At 37.8% G+C, this 22,711-nt stretch overlaps 1 protein-coding gene and 1 pseudogene across 7 annotated transcripts in view; both read right to left on the minus strand.

Moving 5' to 3' along the window:
- Positions 1 to 22,711, minus strand: part of KLHL2 (kelch like family member 2) — a 115,961-nt gene that overhangs the window by 26,759 nt on the left and 66,491 nt on the right. For all 7 annotated transcript variants that reach the window (XM_045055708.1, XM_045055706.1, XM_045055707.1 and 4 more), the window contains 2 exons: positions 20,462 to 20,624; positions 819 to 928 (listed from right to left, as the gene is read on the minus strand). In XM_045055708.1, the coding sequence (XP_044911643.1) occupies positions 819 to 928; positions 20,462 to 20,624 (273 nt within the window). The remainder of the gene's footprint in view (positions 1 to 818; positions 929 to 20,461; positions 20,625 to 22,711) is intronic.
- On the minus strand, positions 3,481 to 11,438 carry LOC102900108 (annotated as a pseudogene).

Below are 22,711 nucleotides of genomic sequence, written 5' to 3' on the forward strand. Positions count from 1 at the left end.
TCAGTGGAGGGCTTGAACTCACAATCCGTGAGCTCATGACCTGAGCTGAAGTCAGATGCTCAATTGACTGAGCCCCTAGGCACCCCTTTAAAAAATGTTTTAAATGTGAAGCATTGAAAGAAAGAAAGTTTCACTTCCTTCAAACTCAGTATGTTCACAAGCTTTTGTGCCCTGATTCCCATAGGATACAACACCTATCCAAAGAAGAAAACTCACTAAGAGAAGATTCTTCATCAATAGGAAAGGTACAGGTGGCTGACATAGGTAGCTCAAAATGTGGAAAGATGGGAGGCTACAACCAGACAAAGCAGTTGCACAGTGCTCTGGAAGGGAGGAGGGAAGCACTGGGATGGGCAGAGTATAAGTAGTAGGATCAGTCTAAAGAGCATGGTCACAAATGTTCAGTCTAGAACAAGCTAAACTTTATTAGCCCTGGTAACTTCCACCAACACACATGATGGTGAAATTACTTTGGTCTGAGAAATACTGCATTTAGATCACAATTTTTACAGACATCTAGCTGTGGGAAGAAACCTAGCACCCATAAGGGCTTATTTCAGTTTTACGTGTTCAAGCACTTGCTGTGGGGTCAAGTACAAAACTCTAATGTCTAGCAATTTAGGGAACTTACTATGGAGTGAAGAAACACACCAATTTGCACAGATAATCAACAAGTTGACTTAGTTTTTAATACCTTACAGATCAAAGGTCACTGGCTATCACTACACATATAGGATTACAAAGTTACAAAGCAAAGTGAAATAAAGAAAGGAAAAATATTACATCACTATATACTAGGAAAAAAATTTTTTCCTTACCTTCTCTTCTGAAGAAATGGTAAGTTTGTCGCTTGAGATTAAGCTGCACACTTGTTCAATGCCAAGATTGAGAAATTCTTCACTAAGGACAACATCTGCAAAATGCTGCTCTGTTTGGAGGTTAAAAATAAAATCCATTAACACCAACATTCCATTATCCAGCTTCAAGCTGCTTTAAAAAAGAAGAGGTTTTTCTAAATCTAACCTAAGAATGAGAAGAACAACTTACTTCCTCAAAGCAAGAACTAACAAAGCCCAAACAAACTCACCTGGGGAAGTGGTCTCTACTTGAATAACAAAGCAGAAGCATGAGCAGAAAGGCTGCCTTATCACATACTCAGCTGAATCACTTGTGTTTTATGTTGGTATTTTAAACATGTATTCCTTACACAGTAATAAGACTACCAGTATTTAAATCAGTAAAACCTTTTGATTACATAAATCAGAAAAATATATGGCATTATATACTAACACATTTGAATGTATTATGTAAAACATTAGAGGGTTCTAGAACATAATGGAGGAAGGATGGAAACCTGCTTTACTTGAAAACTTTAAACAAAGAAATTTTAAATGCCAGTTTGAATATATGACCATCATTTAAAAAAACAGAATTGATTTATAATATAGATAACTCTGGATTCTATGGCAGTTTATCTGGGGATGAAATCACACTATTTTTTACTTTCAACCCCTTTCCAAAAACTAGTAGAATTAGTAATTCTTAAAATACTAAAAAAACCTTTCTTTGATTTCAATGATAAAATATTCCCACTTCTCCAAAGGGAGCAAAAAAAACTATTAGTATAATCAATGACTTTACAACTTTAAGAATAAATCATCTACAAAGTAACCTTTCCTGAAACTCCAGCTCTCATTTATAAGACATGAGCTCACAAGGAAATGTGGCACTTTGGAGTCAGACACACCAAGGTTAAATCAGAGCTCTGTCACGTACTAACTTGGAAAACCTTGGGCAAGTTATGTCATTTCTCTGAGCCTTGGTTTCCTCATCTATAAAAGGATAATAATAATACCTTACGTAATAAGACTGCTGTGAGGATTAAATGAACTAAGCACCTAGCATTGTGGCACAGTAGAGAGTAAGGATTTAATAATATAGCTCTTAAGTGTATTGTAATCCCTAAGTTCTAAGGTAAACCTAGGTACTTTCTAGGTCTTCACAATTAACCATATTCTAATAGTAATTTTGTTAAAAGGCTTCCTTAGGTGAAATAAAGACTTATCTCAAATGTATTTCAACATACCACAGAAACGATTAGTTGGCTTCCCTTTCAGAAACACTTCAAAATCTGGATTTACATAAACCCTATAACTATTCACTTTACAAAAGATTCCTTACAAAATCACTTTAAAAATGGTAAGCAGCTCTAGGATAATTATAAAATGATGTGGATTTACAAAAATCTGACACACAATTTTTTTCTGTTGGAAAAAGTTTATTTTATCCTTTTAATTTATTTTTTATTAGAGTTGACAATATTAATATTAGTTTCAGGTGTACAACACAGTGATTCAACAATTCTATACATTATGCAGTACTCACCAAGGAAAGTATAGTTACCATCTGTCATCATGCAGTTATTACACTATTACTGAGTATATTTCCAATTTGAACTTTTCATCCCTATGACTTATTTATTTTGTAACTGCAAGTTTGTACCTCTTAATCCCCTTCAACTATTTCACCCATCCATCTATCTTTTTACCTCTGGCAACCACCAGTGTGTTCTCTGTATTCAAGAGACTGTTTCCAGACTTATGTGTGTAGATTTTGTGTTTTTTAGATTCTGTATGTTAAGTGAAATCATATGGTTTTTGTTTTTCTCTGTCTGAGAAAGGTCCATCCATATTATTGCAAATGGCAAGATTTCATTCTTTTCCATGGCTGAGTCACATTCATTGTATCCATATACTACTTGTTCTTTATCCATTCATCTATCAATAGATACTTGAGCTGCTTCCATATCTTGGCTATTGTAAATAGTGCTGCAATAAACATCTGGGGGGCGGGGGCATATAGTTTTGTTTTGCCACAATAAACCTAAGGTTGCATATATCTTCTCAAATTGATGGTTCGTTTTCTTTAGGTAAATATCCAGCAGTGGAATTACTGGATCAAATAACATTTCTATCTTTAATTTTTCAGAAACCTCCCTACTGTTTTCCACAGTGGCTGCAACTATTTACATTCCCACCAGCGTGCACTCAAAACACCTTTTCTCCACATCCTTGCCAACATTTGCGTTTCATTTCTTTTCTTTTTAATACTAGTCATTGTGACCGGTGTGAGACGATATCTCTTCATGGTTTTGATTTGTATTTCCCTGATGATTAGTGATGTTGAACAAGCACCTTTTTATGTGTCTGTTGGCTATCTGTATGCCTTCTTTGGAAAACTGCCTATTCAGGTCCTCTGTCCATTTTTAAAACAGATTATTTGGTTTTTTTGTTACAGAGTTGTAGGAGTTATTTTATTTATTTATTTATTTATTTATTTATTTATTTATTTATTTATTTATTTATTTTGAGAGACAGAGAGAGAAAAAGAGAGAGAGAGCAAGCAAGCAGGGGAGGGGCAGAGAGAGAGGAAGAGAGAGAATCCTAAGCAGGGTCTGCACCATCAACGCAGAACCTGACACTGGGCTCGAACTCACAAACTGCGAGATCATAACCTGAGCTGCAGTCAGAAGTCAGACATTTAACTGACTGAGCCCCCAGGTGTTCCATGAGTTCTTTATATGTTTTTCATATTAACCCTTTATAGGATACAGTATTTGCCAACATCTTCTCCCATTCAGTAGGTTGCCATTCTTTTTTTTTTTTTTTTTATGGTTTCTCTCACTGTGTAAATGTTTTTAGTTTGATGTAATTCTGGTATTTCATTTTTGCTTTTGTTTCTCCTTGTCTGAGAAGACATATCCAGAAAAACGTTGTGAAAGTTGATGTCAAGAGATTATTGTTTATGTTTTCTTTTAGGAGTTTTATGGTTTCAGGCCTTACATTTAGTTCTTTAATCCATTTTGACTTTACTTTTGTGTATGGCTTAATGAAATTCCAGTTACACTCTTTTGCATGTAACTGTCCAGTTTTCCCAGCACCATTTATCAAAAAGACTATCTTTTCCCTAATGTATATTCTTGCCTCCTTTGTCATAGATTAATCGACCATGTTATTTTGGGGCTCTCAATTCTGTTCCATTGGCCTAAATGTCAATTTTTATGCCAGTACTGCCCCCTTTTGATTATTATACTTTTGTAATATAGTTTGAAATGAGAAAGTGTGATGCCTCCATTTTTGTTCTTTTTTTCCAGTCTGAAACCATAGTTTATTTTTAATGTAGCTAGAAATCCCATAACTGTATATTTTTAAGCAGAAAAAAACTCCTTTACTTTTCTTTCTTTCAGCATTGCTAGCATAAGAAAAAAAAACACTTCTGGTTTAGAAATGATACTGAGTTTCTATGAAAATGAAGGTACTTCGTATTTGTGGAAATTAAAAGCACAGGACACATTTTCAGAAGACCACAAATTTTACTTTTACCCCTTTACGGTAATACTTGAAATGTTAGAATGTACTTAGCTAATACATAAATAAGTAAATTAAATAAGGAGCCTCAAAAGGAACCGGTCTTCTTGAGTTATTCACAGCACACATTAGAAATTTTTAGAGAGAACACACATTAACAACAACAACAAAAAACACTGACAAGCCCAAATGCAAGTTTATATGCTGAGTATTTTTAAAGGGTTTAAAAAGCATGTTAGCAGACAGCCTTTTCTCACTTATACAACAGATGCATTTCTATCTGCTTGTGCACAGCAAAGGGTGAGAACCTGAATCAACTTACTTATGACTTCAGAAATGTGCTATTTCAGAAATGTATTCCATGGAATTTTATTCACTGCTCCTATCACTGTCTCTTCAAATAAGCAAAGTACAGAGGCTTTTATCCCTTGAAACTGTTTTTAAACATCAGCACTTTAAATTGAAAGATAGGAGGAAACTTAGCAATTCCTGGTACCACTCCTGGACTTAGACTTAATAAATGTAAGAGGTAAAATGTGCAACAGAAAATCTATCATTTCTTTATTCTTGGAGGAGAAGGAGGGAGAAACAGGAGAGACGGAGGTATGGTGTAATTTTTAAGAGCTGAATAGGAGCACAATGACTCATAATACCATCAACTCCACATTGAAGAACCATGGAACTCATCAATTTTATAATTCATGCTGGACCACAAGTTTGGTTCCCTTCTATGTATATCAATGAATTCAAACCTCACGCTCTCCAAAATATGAAGATGAATAATGGAAGATAAACTCCAACTATAACAAATATTTCCTAAGTAGAAGACTAAACACCAAAGGGAATCCCTCTTAGAGAGCCAAAGCTTAAAAGACTCTTAAAAACTGAGAACAAACTGAGGGTTGATGGGGGCTGGGAGGGAGGGGAGGGTGGGTGATGGGCATTGAGGAGGACACCTTTTGGGATGAGCACTGGGTGTTGTATGGAAACCAATTTGACAATACTTTTCATATATTGAAAAACAAAAAAAAAACAAAGGGAATCCCTCTTTCCAACATCTTTTGATATGGTAACATTTCACTGAGGGGGAAACCTAACATTTAACTATGAAATCTTTTGGTCAAGTAAGAAATTACAACTGCTTACGTAATCACTATATGTATTACATATTAAATTAAACCCAGCATTACTATGCTTGCATAATTATGCTGTGAATGATTATAGCGGTGATGATGCCACCAAAAAAAAGGACTACTTTTAACCCCAAAAAAGAGTAAGGGTGGGCGGCGGGGGAGGGGAGGTGACAACAAGTAGAAAGCACACCAAGAGATGGGCATTTTCTGACCAGGAAAGGTCATTCTAAACACAGAAATCTAAAAAGAAAAGTATTCCCCTGTGTGGAAATAATGTGAAACATTTATTTTCTGTATCAGACAAGAACACAACTAAGAAATCCAACCCTACTGCAGCATTATAAAAATCATGCCCTCACCAGTGTAAGCATAAATGCATTTGCACAAGGGCAACGCCACATAAAAGGAGCAAGGTTGCTGCTGTTCTGCCAGTACTTCCGGCCCCTGCCCAGGTCCTACTGCAATACTGGTAGTCCCAATGGTTTCATTGAAATAAATCATGTTTAAAAAATAAAGCACTTAAAAAGACAAGTCAAAATGCCTCAGTAATCATATATCCAACTCAAACTGCATCTATTTAAATGTTATATTTGCCTCCTGCTAATAAACCTCTATTTCACACAAGCTGAGCAGTAAATCTTCCATACTGAAAAGTATCTTCCTTGCCCAATTAACCCAAAGGGAAAAAACTGAAATCATTAGTAAAGAAAAATGTAGGGGTTAACACACCCTTTTAATATGTTTTAAAATATTTTTAAGGTTAAAAAAGTGTTTAAAGTTTGTAATTCCCAGTAGGAAATCATTATCTGAATGAACACCCTAATGGCAAGCCACTGTAAAATGTTTCAGTTGCATGCGAGGCAGAAGGGTAGGGATTATCTTCACAGCACCCCAGCTTTCTCCATGAGAAGGTCAGAGGGACGCTGACTCCTTCTCCTCCAGGGTTTGTATTATTGCAACATCCAATAGGTGGTCTACATTGCTTTTCCTTCAGCAAGGGCTTTATTTGTCAGAAGGGCATTATGCCTGACCTCCAAATTTGGCTGACGATTTACCCATGAGATTCATAACATTTGGGTTGCTCTGATATCCAGACATCTTTGCTGGGTTCTGGGCCACATCCTGGAAGGCCACCATAACTTCTGGATACTGCATGGCTTCTGGGTCACTGAGAATTTCATGGAGCCCAGGCATTCCTGCCATTCCAGGCACTCCTTGAGGAAAATTACCAGGCATTAAGAAGAAAGTTATCTGGGAAAGAGCTATAGTGAGCTCCTGATTGTCCTCTGGCTTCTTCCTCCCTCTGGGCTCTCTCATGTTCTTCCAGAGCCTTCTTAACCCTTTCTATTCTTTCTTTGATCTCTTGCTCTTTCAGTTTTTGCTCATACTTCGTTCGATATTCAGCAATTTCCTGGGCCCTTGGTTGAACTTCTTTCAGCATTGCACTAGCATCTTCATCATAATCCAGTTTACAAGTAAGGGCAAGATCATGTAGTCCAGAAGTCTGTGGTGCTTTCCCTCACCACTTGTAAGGCTGAGCTGAATCAGGATTTATTTCAATAGCTCTATCACAGTCTCGGATGGCAACATTTGGCTTCTGTAATTTGATGAAGACACTGGCTCTCTTGGCATACAGAACAGCCAAGCGAGGATTCAGCTTGATGGCATCTGTGAACAAGTCAGTGGCTTTCTGTAGTTCACCATCATTCAGGGCATCAATGGCAGCCACTGTTCTATCATTTGCCTGATCCATCATTTCCTCAGTTATCTCTATATTTTCATCCCCCATTTCTTGAGGGGCATCAGTATCCGGTTCAATCACACCACCATTGTCAATTTCTAGATCATTTTCCTCACTTGAAGGTTCATCTGTCTTTGTTTTCCTCTGCCTTCTCACTGTGTTTTCTTCCTTGATATGGTCTTCTCATTTAGTTTTATGGGTAGCAGGTGCTCCACTCACTCATGGAAAACACATTTCCTCAGTGTGTAGAACCCTCGGGTCCTGCTTACACATTTTCACAAAGGCCCCAAAGCTTCCTCACTTTGCGGGGTCCATGGTCCAAAGGTGGCAGGCGGTGGGCACGACTAAGGTTGTGGCTGATTCCAGGCGTGGGTACTAGCTCTGCATGACCATGTGGAAGGAAGCTGTTCTTCTTTCTTAATAAGGATTGCTTTGGCTATTTGGAGTCCTTTGTGATTCCATAAAATTTTTAGGAATTTTTTTTTCTATTTGTTGAACAATACCACTGGCATTCTGATACGGACTGTACTGAATCTATAGGTAGCTTTGGATGGTATGGACATTTTGATAATATTAATTCTTCTGATTCATGAACACAGGATGTCATTCCATTTATTTGTATCTTTTTCAATTTCTTTCATCTAAGTCTTGCAGTTTTCAATGTACAGATCTTTCACCTCTTTGATTAAATTTATTCCTAAGTATTTTGTTGTTTTTGGTGCTATTACAAACGGGATTGTTTATCTGTTTTTCAGATATTTCATTGTTAGCATACAGAAAGTCAAGTTTGCGTGTTGATTTTGTATCACATAACTTCACTGAATTTGTTGATTAGTTCTAAGGTTTTTTTTTTTTTGATGGAATCTTAGGATTTTCTATATATATGAGATCATATCAACTGCAAAGACAATTTTACTTCTTCATTTCCAATTCAATGCCTGTATTTCTCTCTCTTGCCTGATTGCCTGGCTAGGACTTCCAGTACTATGGTAAATAGGAGTGGTAAGAGTGGGCATCCTTGTTCCTGATCTTGAAGGAAAACTTTTCAGCTCTTTCACTGCTGAGTATGATGTTAGCTATGTGTTTGTCATACATGACCTTTACTATATTAAGGTTTAATATATTAAGGTATGTTCCTTCTATACCTAATTTGTTGAGAGTTTGTCTCATGGAATGATGCTGTATTTTGTCAAATACTTTTTCAGCATCTGAGATGATCACATAATTTTTATCCTTCATTCTATTCATGTGTTGTACCACATGTATTGATTTGCAGATGTTGAACTATGTTTGAATCCTCTCATTTGATCATGATGCATGATTCTTCTAATGAGCTGCTGAAATCAGTTTGCTAATATTTCAATGGGAACTTTTGCATCTATATTCATCAGTGATATTGGGCTATAGCTTTCTCATTCTCTGGAAGAACATGAGAGAGCCCAGAGGAAGGAAAAAGCCAGAGGACAATCAGGAGCTCACTATGGCTCTTTCCCAGGTGGCTTTCCTCAGAATGCCTGGAAGAACAGGAATGCCTGGGCTCAATGAAATTCTCACACAGTATTCTCAGATAATGTCCTTATCTGGCTTTGGTAGTTTTAACCCTTGCAAAATGAGTTTGGGAATATTCCCTCCTCTTCTATGTTTTGGAAGAATTGGAGGATTAGTGTTAATTCTTTAAATGTTTGATAGCATTCATCAGTGAAGCCATACGGTCATGGACTTTTCTTTTGGGGAGTTTTTGATTACTGATTTGTCTTTGATTTTTGACTGCTTTATTATAATGTGTCTTGAAGAAAATTTCTTTAAGTTGATTTTGTTTGGTGTCCTACAAAAGCTTCGTGAACTTAAATATCCAAATCTTCATCCAGATTCAGGTAGTTCTCAGCCATTATTTCTTTAAATGTACTTTCTGCCCCTTCTCCCTTTCTTCTCCTTCTCAACTACAGTGATTCACCAGTTGGTCCTCTTGATGGTCTCTCATAGATCATGTATTCTTGCATTCTTTTTCCCTTGTTCTCCTCAGACTAGATAGTTTCAAACTTCCTGTCTTCAATTTCATGGATTCTTTCTTCTGCTTGATCAAGTCTGTTGTTGTTGCTCTCCACTGCATTTTTCATTTCATTCACTGAATTCTTCAGCTCCAAAACTTTTTTTTATGATTTCTTTTTGTTAAACTTTTCATTTTATTCATGTATTGTTTTCCTGAAATCACTGAATTATCTGCGTTTTCTTGTAGCTCATTGAGTTTTCTTAAAACAGCTACTTTGAATTCTTTATCAGGAAAATCACAGATCTCAATGTTTTTGGGTTTGGTTACGGGAAGATTGCTATAATCTTTTGGTGGTGTCACGTTATCTTGATTTTTCATGTTTCTTGGCGTTGTGTGCTGCTGTCTTTACATCTGAAGTAGCAATCATCTCCTCCAATCTTTACTGGAGTAATACCTTCCTTCAGCCCTGCTAGAGATTCCGAGGATAATCTTAAAAGCAAAAAAGGGAGGGGGGGGGACCTTGTAACACACAAGGGAGTTCCCATAAGGCTATCAAGGAGATTTCTCAGCAAAAACTGTATGGGCTAGGAGAGAGTGGGATGATCTATTCAAGGTGCTGAGAGAAAACAGACACAAAAAAACTGCCAACCAAGAATATTTGGCAAAGTTGTCCTTCATAAATGTAGGAGAAATACTTTCCCAGATAAAAAAGCTAAGGTAATTCACCATCACTAGACCTGCCTTAGTAATGCTGACAGGGGTGCCTGAGTTAGTTGAGTGTCCGACTTTGACTCAGGTCATGATCTTGTAGTTCGTGAGTTAGAGCCTTGCATCAGGCTCTGTGCTGACAGCTCGGAGCCTAGAGTCTGCTTCAGATTCTGTGTCTCTCTCTCTCTCTCTTTGCCCACCCTACCCTCTGATTGTGCGCGCTCTCTCTCTCTCCCTCTCCCAAAAATAAATAAACTTAAAAAAAAAAGAAATGTTGACAGGAGTTCAGCAAGCTGAAATGAAAAGATCCTAATTATTAGTAATATGATAACATATGGAAATATGCAACACTTTGTTCATGGATAGATACAGAATATTTGTTGTTGGGGGTGGTGGGGCAAAAACCAGGGATGTCTTATGCCACTGTGATAAAAAAAAATGTTTCAGGGGCACCTGGGTGGCTCAGTGGGTTAAGCATCTGACTCTTAATTTTGGCTCAGAGCATGATGCTGCAGTGTGTGGGTTTGAGCCCTGCATCAGTCTCTGCACTGACAGTGTGGAGCCTGATTGAGATTTTCTCTCTCTCTCTCTCTCTCTCTCTCTCTCTCTCTCTCTCTCCCTGCCCCTCACCTGCTTGTGCTCTTTCTTTCAAATTAAACCTAAAAAAAAAAAAAAAAAGTTTTTTAATCATATGAAAATATTAATGATTAAAATTTTTAAAACAAAGAAAAAAAAAACCAAAATATTCCCAAACTAGGCCTAGTTTTCTTCCCCAATAAGAAACAAAAGCATTGCTATAGACAATCAATGTATTTTACTGTCTTGACTTCAGTGGACAAATGCTGTCCTAAGAAAAAAACAATTGCTTACCCTCCTCATCCTGGGCCACTGCCCCACTTTGCTGGCCTTTATGCCAAACTTCTTTAGGGCAGATCTTAATAATGAAGCCTCTGTATTTTGATTCACACTCACGTCTTTATCTGTTGTAACACAGCCTTTGGCCCATCCTTCTTCCCCTGAATTTGTTCTTTGGAAGTCCTTTTCTTGAGATTAAAACTTCTCAACCCCTGCACAGTGTTTAACCCTAAGGTCACTCTCTCCCAGTTTGGATTCTATTAATACTTTTTTGAAAAAAAATTTTTAAAAGATTTTATTTTTTTTAGTAATCTCTATACCCAACATGTGAGTTCAAGCCTGAACTCATAACCCCAAGAACAAGAGTCACATGCTCTACGAACTGAGCCAGCCAGGTGCCCCTCTAATCTTTCTGATCACTCAGTCTGTCTCCTTCAGCTCCCTAAAACTGGGTATTACTTACAGTTCTGACTGCCCTGAGCCCTCTTTTCATTCTCTGCTTCTTCTCCCTTAAGTATCTCATCCACATTTTTGTGTCCCAGTTATCTTTAACTAGCACTCCAGTATGGTTGCTCCCAGATCCAACCTCTCTCCCCAAACTCAATATTTGAATTTCCAGCTGTTAGTCTCCACATGATCTCCATCATGGCTCTTTTAAACAGACAGATCCACCCCTTACTGTGTACCCAGCAATACACATAAGCAGTCCTCGAAAACCCTCACTTTATTCACCACTTTAGGCCACTTACAATGGCCTGCTTTGAGCTGTATGGTCTTAATTTTTCATCATTGTGCATTTTTCTACTCCTTGGCTGGATTCTTGGCTAGGTCTGATTATCTCCTCAAAATAAATCAAGGTCTTCTACTAGCCTGCTGTCTTTGCTTATTGCTAATAAACTTGCCCAGTGGGAGAACTTCTAAAATTGATAGTGCATTTCACTGTTCATTCTCCCTTAAGCAATCAAGACTAAGACCCACCTACACCTCAAACAGGGTCAGTACCTTCCTCCAAACACCTGCTTGCTCTCCTGTACTCCTTTTGTGTCTTAATGGCTCTCCTACCCACACTGATTCCAAGGCTAAATGAAATCTCAGTTGATTCCTCACTCCCTTTTCTCTCTTTTTTATTACAGTAAAACATGTAACATAAAATTTAGCATCTTAACCATGTTTAAGTATACAGTTCAGTAGTTTTAAGTACACTTAGAGTGTTATGAAACAGATCTCCACAACTTTTTCATCTTGAAAATATGCAGCTCTATAGCCATTAAAGAACTCCCCTTTTCCCCCTTGTACATCCCTTCCTTCCTTTAAACCTGAAAATAAATTGTTTCACAAATCCTATGGATTCTTTCTCTGTAATGCCATAGAAAATCATAAGATTTAGTGGGGTAAGGGATCTGAAAAGTCCCCAGACACAACTTTTATTATGTCAGGGTAATCTCTAAAACTTTTATATTCAGTGGATATCTGGTATAGTTCACAGATATCAGCAGACCTCAAGGCATTCACACCATTCTTGAACACTGACTGTAAGTGGAAGTTCTGCTTTATGTTGAACTAAAATATTTTTCCCTCTGATTCTGTAGCACTGATTCTAACTCTGCCCACCACAGAACAAGATTATTCTCTCTTGCCCATGAAATTCCTTCAGACTTTTACAGAGCATTATATTCTCCCAAATTTCCCTCCCAAGGTCTGTAACTCTTAAGTCTTTCAAGCATTCCTTGTATAATATCATTTGGGGTCTTCGGTTTGTCAGTCTCTCTCAAAATATGTAACCTGAAAATGAACTCAATTTCACAGATACGGTCCGACCCGGGAAGAACAGAATGAGATAATCACCGTACATCTTTCCAGACACAGTTACAGTACTGTTATTGAATACACTATCAACTAAAACCCTAACATCTTTGGATTGGTTTGGCTAATACAAACCTAATACTTGTCATTAAGCCAAGATAAGAAATTCTTTCTTTTCACTGAATGAATTCTGATTCAGCTTGCTGCACCTCAGCAAGGTAAGGTACTAATTAACAGCTACTGCAAACTGGAAATAGGCACACACTAAAATGCATTCACAAAATATTTATTTAAAATGTAATGCTAAAGGGCAGATCACGTCAGAGTTTAGTGTGTTTCCTTTACTCACATCCAGGGTTAGTTTCCACATCCCCAATCTTGCTTCAGTCACCTCCTCTCTATCTTCGTTATCATGGTTCTCTGTTGCCAACTTCAACTATTGTTTCCAATCCTTTCACTGACATGCTGACAGATTACTCTTGTTTAACAGCACAGAGCTTTCACTGTGACTTCAGTAACTTGCTCTTACTAGTTTACCACCGCTGCTGAGTAAAACCAAGCTAGTTAAACTGGCATTCAACAATCAGTTCCTTTTTTCTAAAAAAAATCCCACGACTGCAGTAGGGCATAATTCCCAGCAGTACAGACTACACCATGAATATGCAATATACATTAAACACATATATTGTACATATAGGATATACAGATGTATTCTTCCTTATTGGTAAGGATTCTCTTCACTCTCTAGTAGGACAGCTGCACTTTGCTGTCTGCTTCCCTTCTGCAACTAAAATAAACTTATCAAGAAATGACTACCCTATGATACAGCAATTGCACTATTAGGTATTTGTCCAAAGAAGACAAAAATACAGATTCAAAGGGATACATGCACCCCGATGTTTATAGTAGCATTATCAACAATAACCAGATTATATAGAGAGCCCAAACATCCATCAACTGATGAATGGATAAAGATGTGTTGGGGCACGGGGTGGCTTAGTCAGTTAAGCGTCTGACACTTGATTTCAGCTCAGGTCATGATCATATGGTTTCGTGAGTTCAAGCCCCGCTTCGGTCTCGGCGCTCACAGTACAAAGCCTTCTTGGGATTCTTCCCCTCTTTCTGCCCCTCCTCTGCTTGCATTCTCTCTCTTAAAAATAAATAAACTTAAAAAAAAAAAAGATGTGGTGCACATACACAATGGAATATTACTCAGTCATCAAAAAATGAAATCTTGCCACTTGCAACAATGTGGATGGAGCTAGAATGTATTATGCTAAGTGAAATAAGTTAATCAGAGAAAGACAAATATATGATTTCAGTCATATGGAAGTTAAGAAACAAAATAGAAGAACATGGGAAGGGGAAGAGAAGAGATGGAAACAAATCACAAGAGACTCTTAATGACAGAGAACAAACTGAAGGTTGACAGAGGGAGGTGGGTGGGAGATGGGCTAGATGGGTGATGGGCATTACAGAGGGCACTTATTGTGATGAGCACTGGGTGTTGTATGTAAGCGATGCATCACTGACTTCTACTCCTGAAACCAGTATTACACTGTATGTTAACCAAAATTTAAATTTAAAAAATTCTGAAAAAAAATAAAGACAACCCATAGGATTTATTACACCAGGTTTATTGGGTTCATTTGTTCTGGTCTCTCATCCAAAATTAAGTCCAATGAAATTGATAATAAATGTCCAAAGTTTTTCTTGTTCCATTTTGTACACAGTGATAAGCCACAAAATACCCTTTAGGTTTGATTTCTCAATACCAAACACCTTGTTGATCAAAATTAAGCCATGAAGAATTCCTATAATTTCTCTGTATTCCATCTGGTGCAGAATTCCATCTGAGAAGTGAGGTAAGTGCATGGATAACAACAGTATTTTAACACACAAACAGCTCATCCCTGAGAGAGAAAGTATTTTTGGGAAAATAAAAGTCTCTCTGGTCTTCATCTTCCTAATTAATAAAACAAAAGTTATCTTAGCAGATAACTGCTAAGGTTCCTACAAGTGCTAATACTCTGTGATTCTTTCATTCTGAATACTATTTAGTCTCTAGGGAAAAAAAAAATTACATATATATATCCAGCAGCTCCATTAACACAGATAGCTTTGGTAATATCTAAAAACAGCTAACTCCTCTCAATGAGAAAAACTATCAACAAAGCAGAGCTTGATCTGCTCAGGTCATGATCTCACGGTTCGGTTGGTGAGTTTGAGTCCTGCAATGGGTTCTGTCCCGACGGCTCAGAGACTGAAGCCTGCTTCGGATTCTGTGTCTCGCTCTCTCTCTCTGCCCCTTCCCTACTTGCACTGTGTCTCTCTCTTAAAATTAAACATTAAAAACAAAAAACAAAAAAATAAAAAATACTCTCTTAACACAAGTTTCTTTCAAAAAGGCAGGCTTCAAAATCATGGGCTTATTTTGACAGATGTTTACCCCAAGCAGTGATTCCTAGCCTAAATTACAGAAGAGTGAGCAAATGACTAAAGCAAATTGACTGGAAAGGAAAACAAAACAAAAAAAAGTTACAGGAACGACTTTTACAAGAGAATAAGGCAAAATGCGGACATAGTGAATCTGGGTGTAAGTGGAATATTACTGGCCTATAAACTCCTTGTAAGCAGGGGTTACATCGCACTGAGCTTATCACCCCCAGCAGTCTGGGTGAAGTTAGGTGCATAAAGAGGGTAGCTTTGAAATGACTGACCATTGAGTCTAGGTTGAACAGCCAAAAGATTACTGGGGTACTGGCATCAGAGAGCACACAGATTTATGAAGAAATACAAAAGTATGAAAAGGCAGGAATATAGTCAGCACAAAGGTTGAGACCTTGGCATTCCAAATAGCAGCAAGGTTCAACATGCCCCAGAATTGTGTTCTAAGGTGGCAGGTAGGTTTATATAGGAAAGATGGCAGTCACAAGCAACTATGAGGAAGGAGTCTCAAGGAAGTCAACAATATAGATCTTGAACTTGCTGATGGCAGTAGAAAAGAAGTAGAGAGGGAAGAAACAATCTAGGTGTCAAAGACAGAAGTAGACACAGGCCTGGAGAGCAAACAGGCTGCAGAGAGAATGCTGTAGGCTGACAGCCAGCCAGTACAGAACCGAGGATGGTGCCTGGAACGGAACAACAGTCTGAAGTCGTATCCCTTTACCCACCTTCCCGGTGAGTCGGGGGAGTAGTCTCCTAAAAAAGTTTGCCCCCAACATGCAGGTTTGCAGGGAGGGAGCAAAGTTTTATTTAAGACAAAGGGAGAGGGAACATACACGAAAGCAGGTGGGCATATGAAAAGTTTGATCACTGTACAAGCACAGTGCAAAGGCTAAGTGGAGGGCAGCCCAGGCATCCAGGCCCAGGATGTAAAGAGATAACAGGGTTAAGAGCAAGAGTAGAATAAGAAATAAACTGAAAAGTATGGCAGTGACTGGAGAAGACTTCTTTGCAGGTTGTCCTAATACTGAAGAATGAGGAGTGTTCACCAAGCCCGGAATTTCAGTTGGAGCACTGTCTTGAAAACGATACGGCAAATTTCCCCAGAGATCCCTTAGAACTAATAGTAAGTAGCTTCTCAAATTTTTCATATAGGGAGTGATGAGATGAAGAAATGAGTAAGAATCTAAAACTACTGTTCCCCTTAAGTGTGTTTGAAATTCTTTTATAATTCTACAACTGGCAACTTTTATTTATCAACATAGAAGGTTAAAATCTAACTTTCAAGTTAACATCTAACTTCCGAAACAGTCTGGGACTATTAAAATGCATCAAAACCAGTAAGTTCGGTTTTTATCTCCTCTATATTTTTATCCTGAGGAAAATGCTAAAGGTATTTGTGATTTGGGACATGGTTAAATACGGATGCCACTCAAAACATGGGAAGTAAAAGCATCCACAATCCAGCATTATCGAAACAAGTCTATACAACTTGGAATTAAGTGTGAAAGTTTTCTTTTTCAGGCTTGAAGCAAACATAATTTCATATAGCTTTTTAACTAAGAAAATAGTCATCCAAGACCATAACAAAGGCTGATTACAGTCCAGAACACCATGCCTCAACATGCAAATCATTTCCTTGGCTGGTCTGGTTGCCCTCAGTTGTCCAGGATTTGAAGAACATATCACTACATGCCCTGGTGAAGCGGTGTGGGCCAGTGTGACAGGCTGTGACTGCCAGCTTTATGCTGCGGAAGCCATGAGTGTACAGCAGGATGAATAGAAGGATTTATACCCTCCCTGCCCAGACTTTCTATCCTGCCTACTTGGTTTCTTACATTTTTACTTTCTTCAAAAATGTGATATTATGAAAAAATAACAAGTTCATAGAAGACATTTCCATGGAACACCTTAATTCTTTCATTATACCTGTATAATTTAACTATAATAAACACCAGAGAGCTCTTTTCCAATCTGCAAGAGAAAGGAATAAAGTAGATCTTATGTCCAGAATCTCTGGTGAGTTTTCAAAGGACAGGAGTGCTCCAGTCTCTGAAGTGCAGGCTACGTTGGATCAGAAAGTGCCCTGAGGTTAAGCAAGCCTTCTTTCCTTTCCTTTCCCATTCTTCCTCTCTGCCAGCTCCCCTCTCTCCTCCCTTCTTCTTTCCTTGTATGTATGTCTGTATGAACCCTTCTATTATTGCTCTGTATTCCTTCCTTCCTTCCCCTTCCCCTTCCCCTTTCCTTTCCTTTCCTTCCTAGAAAGGTCTGTCACAGGCCTACCTAGCCCACTATCTAGGACAGAAAAATGAAAAGGTAACATATTAACTTTCTCAGTTGTCACTGTCTCCCTTCACCGCACCCCTCCCCCCCCCCCCCCCCCAGATCATTTCACATGCTGATTTGTTTGAACGTGAAAGTAACTGAGGAATTTGGGCAGATTTTCTGGATGCAAAAAGTGCTTGAAATGTACAAAGAAAGAAGGGAAGGACTAAAAAACTATCATTTGTTCACAACAGAAAAAAAAAGTTACCTTCCTGCAAGGACTCCTGACCTCCCCACCTCCTATCTGCTTAAGATATAAACAACAATCAGATATTTTCACTAGGAAGAACAACTGTTTTTTAGTAGTCTACTGAATTACATAATTCAGAAAGTTTGTTATTAATATACCAAAGTATATGGAGATAGTTTCATTTTATGAAGTTGGTCAATGCAATTTTATTTCTTTAAAATTATGAGTGAAATATATAGATGATATGACAGAATGGCCTCAAATAATACAAGAAGATGCAAAAATTCATCAAGATGTAGACCTACCATTTGTACTCTTCTACATATACATTAGATTTCATTAAAAATAACATAAAAAATAACAACAGAGGAGGGGGATAGTTAATAACAGAGGGATATATAGTTGAACAAGATTTTCCATGAATTTACAACATTTAAAGTTCAATGATGAATACCATTCTATTTTTATATGTGTCACAGTTTTTCATAGTAAAAAATGCTGTAAAATGTTACTTATAAACTCAAGCAAATATAAGATTCAAATGCATGGTATAAAAACAGTGTATCTTTTAAGACTAGACTTTGATTTAAAATACAGAACAGTAAAAGCTAAGAACTGGGGCGCCTGGGTGGCTCAGTCAGTTGAGCATCTGACTCTTCATTTCTGCTCAGGTCATGAGCCTCACGTCGAGCTCCACACTGAACATGGGGCCTGCTTGGGATTCTCCTTCTCTCCTCCCCTGCTTGTGCTCTCTCTCTCTCTCTCTCTCAAATACTAATTAACTAATTAATTAATTAAGGGGAGCCTGGCTGTCTCAGTTGGTAGACTATGCAACTCTTGATCTCAGAGTTATGAATTCAAGCCCCACAATGGGCATGGAGTCTAGCTTCAAAAAAAAAAAAAAAAGAAAAAAAAGGAATTTTTCTTCATAATTTTGCTGAAAATGACAATAAACTCTCCATGAAAATGTCTTTGCATAATTATGAAGAAAGACTCTACAAACCAAGATACAGAAATGTTCAAATTCTAGTAGAGAATTGTTCATATTTTATACTTTATAACAATACATTTAAGATTTTAAATAAGAGAAAGAAATAATTAAATCTCATAAAAATCTCCTAAACACACAGTACATGAGTTGGTTCTGACAGGAGCAGAACTAGGAGTTCCAGTATATCATGTGAATCATGTGTGGACATCTTTTGCATGAATCCTGCTTTACTCATTCTGCCCCAGCCCCTCTCCCTACCTCTTAAAAGTCAGTAATGTGTATCAAGTAATATGAGACAACAAGCTGCCCAAGAAAGATATGTTAAACAGTGATTGTTTCCTGCAGAAAAAAAAAAATCCAAAAATATACAAGCCTCCTTCATTCTCCCAATATAAATCACTTATAACAGGCACATTATGTCTAGAGTTAATGGATCTTACAGATTTAGAAAGAAACTTTTCTATTTAGCTGAAGAACAGCTGAAGAACACTGGAACACATCACTGAATCCAAATTTATCTTTGGTTTTTCTTAAAATGCCTCATCCCACTCAAAAGGATTACATGAATATCATTACATATTATAGGCATTCCCCAACTTACAGAAGGGTTATGTGCTAAAAGTTCATCTCTAACTAAGCTTTCTGAAATTCAGATCACATTTTCTCACTGAAAGAATTTTATAAAGGGTAGTCAGGTCAGTCAGGTCACCCTAAGAAATCTATAAAGTTCAAACTTACTGGACCTTTTATGTTTCTCTGCAGCACTGTGGTTTTCTTTTCTTTCCAACTAGCCACCTAACCATTATTTCTTTGAAAAAATGCAACAGAGATTCTAGGAATACTCGTCTCCAATGCTTTGTGCGTGCGTGCGCGCGCGCACGCACGCGAGCGCGCGCACGCACAGACACACAGACACACACACACAGACACACACACACAGACACACACACACACACACACACCCCACCCACCCCCCCCCCCCCCCCCCCCCCCCTGCCCAGGTCTATGTGCCACGATGTCCCTTACCCATCAGAGTAAGCACAGTGGAACAGTTTAGACAAGGGGCTCTTGCATTTGAAGGCTGAAGGAAGTTTTAGGGTTCTGTTTTATTGGGTCTCACAAATACAGGACAGAGATGGTGGTTATAACTTCTATCAGGCTTATCTTCTCAAAGATGATTTAAAAAATTAGAAGCTTCCTAATAATCACTTTTAATACATATATTTTTAAATGCTTATAAACTCAGAGGAAAAATCAATTAGAGGTTACTTTTGTGTACTTTAGCTACCTCCAAAGCTATAACAAGAAACTCTCCTCCTAGACTGGAGTGATGGGGGGATCAGAGGGTCCCTACACGCAACTGAAGTGATGGCTTCCTTGACAAGGGCAAAGGGCTGCCCTCTGCCACAGGAGGGCGCCAGCAGGAGGTCCTGAGAACTGTTGTCTAAGGAGAAAGCTGCCTATATTTCAAATCTACTTTTCCACTCTACCCAAAGGCAACTAGATTTCATCACCTTGAAAATGGCTAAGCCACTAGATTGTTCTCCTGGGTGCAAGAAAAAGGTGTAAGAAGCCATAGAAATAAAATGACTTAGTTTCATATGCAAATATTTTCTCATATGCCTGTTAATTTGACAGTTTGAAAGAAAGAGATATAGAGATTCAATACTTGCATAAAACTGCTATTCTATTCTTTAGACTCAATACCAATTTATAGAGTTTTTTGAGGTCAGAATTTTATAAGTATGCTTTAATTATGCAGTGATACATTATAAGATTTTAAATGGATTTTTATAAGGTTCAGATCCAGAAACATGACATAACTTTCCAGAAATTACTACAGAATTTTATCAGAACTCAAGAGTTCCAGATTCCTCCCAGTCTCAAACTCAGCTGAGGTCTACTCTACTTGCCTGCATAGGTGTTGGCTTTGTTCAGGAGGTCTGTGCACGCATGCATATCAGCAAAAGCCCGAATTCCTAAGCAGTTGACAGGGTGAAGCTGAGATTCCAAAAATTCACAGCAAGTCTTCTTCACATCCTGTAACTGTAACAGCCCAGCTGCTGGGAGAAGTACCTGCAACATCCAAGGAAGCAGTTAGGCAGGTGGATGAAAGAACAGTCACTACTTACCACTCCTACCCAGGGCACAACAGATGCAGGCAGAATTTATCTGCATCCAGACGCAAACACTCCATAGAAAAGGAATGCAACAACCATTTGCCAAAAGGGTGATGCCCACATTCCCCCATAATTTCTACAGTATCTTTCAAGGATCTCTTCCTGGCCATAAGAATATAAGAGATAGGAGATCATATTAGATTAATGGTTCTGTTTATAAGCATAAACCAAATGCACCTTTGAATTTTAAAAATATAAATTATTAGGATGCTAGGGGGTGCTATACGGTTCAGTGAAAATGTTTTTGCCCCTTAATTCAAGCTGTCATGAGTTTCAGCGATTTGTAGGGAAGGCATGAGCCCAAAGTAATACATATCACAACAAAGCCTCATTTTGTTCTCCCACTGTCTGAAGAGCACAACAAGCTGCTTTCCTTAAGAGGACGGAGCAGTTTTAAATTCAACAGTCTCTGTACAAGCAGTTTCTCTCAAATGTAATATATGTGCTAAAAAAGAAAACACAAAAGGTAATTACCTAATATTAACTTTTTAATTTGTATTTTTATTTGAGTAACTCCACGAGATTTTGTATTAATTATAGGTTTTTCTATGGGACTTAACCAGTATCTTTACTATAAATACTATATTCAATACCACAACTACTTTTCAAATAGGTCAATAATGGAAATGCTTTTTCTTGTAAGTGAATCAGTGTGAAGCTATGTTAAGTATCACATCTGAAAGTCAAATTAAGTGGGAAAACTTAAAAAAAATGAAGTTCTTGAACATCTGCTGCTCTTTTACAAAGGCAAAAGAAAAAATAAGCCTCAACTATTAGAACAATGGTCAATTTTAGAAAAGATCACATTAGCATAAAAAAATAAATAAAACCTAAGTTCCTTCAGGAATTGACTCTTATATCTGCCAAGCTGTAGCCCAAAGGGAAAAAGAGAAAAGAAACAGTAGTTCCAGAAATGTTTTATAATTTTCCTGTATCTATGTAATAAGTCCTAAATGTGGAAAAGAAAGAATATGTTTGTGTCTTTGCATAACAGAAACTACTCTGTTTTTTTTTTTTAAGGAACCACAGTATTACCTCTCAAATCTAAAGGCTGCATGTGTGTTAACCCACATGCATACAAATGGTCATGAATTAAAGACTGAGAAAATAACTTTATGTTTTAGTGCAACTGTACCAACTAATAGTTTTCTCTAAAAACATACAAACAGTATCTAGTGGGCTTTTCCTTCTGAGTTTAAGAAAAATAAAGTGCAAATAATGCTGTTTATGGCCAAATCTTTTGTATAATATGTATAGTGTGTTTCATTATGTTATGAGAAATGATCTCCATGGAAACCTTTAGTTGTTGATAATTTGCAAATGGGAGGTTTTCCCACACGCGTATAATTGTGCTCTGAAGCAACATAAAATACATTCCAAGATGCTTAAGAGTGCTGCCATTTAATTCAGCGAACACATACAGTTAAGAAAGTGGTCTTCAGTGTAAGATTCAATCTCTGTGAAATTTGCACAAGTAGTAATGATCACCCATCTGATCAGCATTTTCCCAGGGACAATCCAGTGAGGTAGAGTAGTATTCAAACTGCTTGGTAATGTAGAAAAGGCAGGAGCTTTGGGGGAAAAACATGGCTGAGCAGAAATGAGCTCACTCATGCACTGGTGGTAGGCACTGGCTTCAACGTTCTTGAAAAACAATTTGCCCATTTCAGTCAAAATTACAAATGCACGGGTGCGCCTGAGTGGCTCAGTCGGTTGAGTAGCTGACTCTTGATTTCTGCTCAGGTCATGATCCCAAAGTCATGACTCTGAGCACCGTGCTGGGCTTCACGCAGTGTGGAGCCTCTTAAGATTCTCGCTCTTCTTCTCCTCCCCCCCCCCCCCGCCCTCGTTCACAGCGTCTCTCCCTCTCTCTCAAATAATTAAAAGAAAAAAATACAAATGCACAATCCTCTAACCCAGCAATTTAACCTATAGATACACTGATAAATGCACAAAATCTCACATGCTCAAGACATTATTTGG

The sequence above is a fragment of the Felis catus genome, chromosome B1, assembly GCF_018350175.1.
Source record: "Felis catus isolate Fca126 chromosome B1, F.catus_Fca126_mat1.0, whole genome shotgun sequence".
Classification (NCBI taxonomy): Eukaryota; Metazoa; Chordata; class Mammalia; order Carnivora; family Felidae; genus Felis; species Felis catus.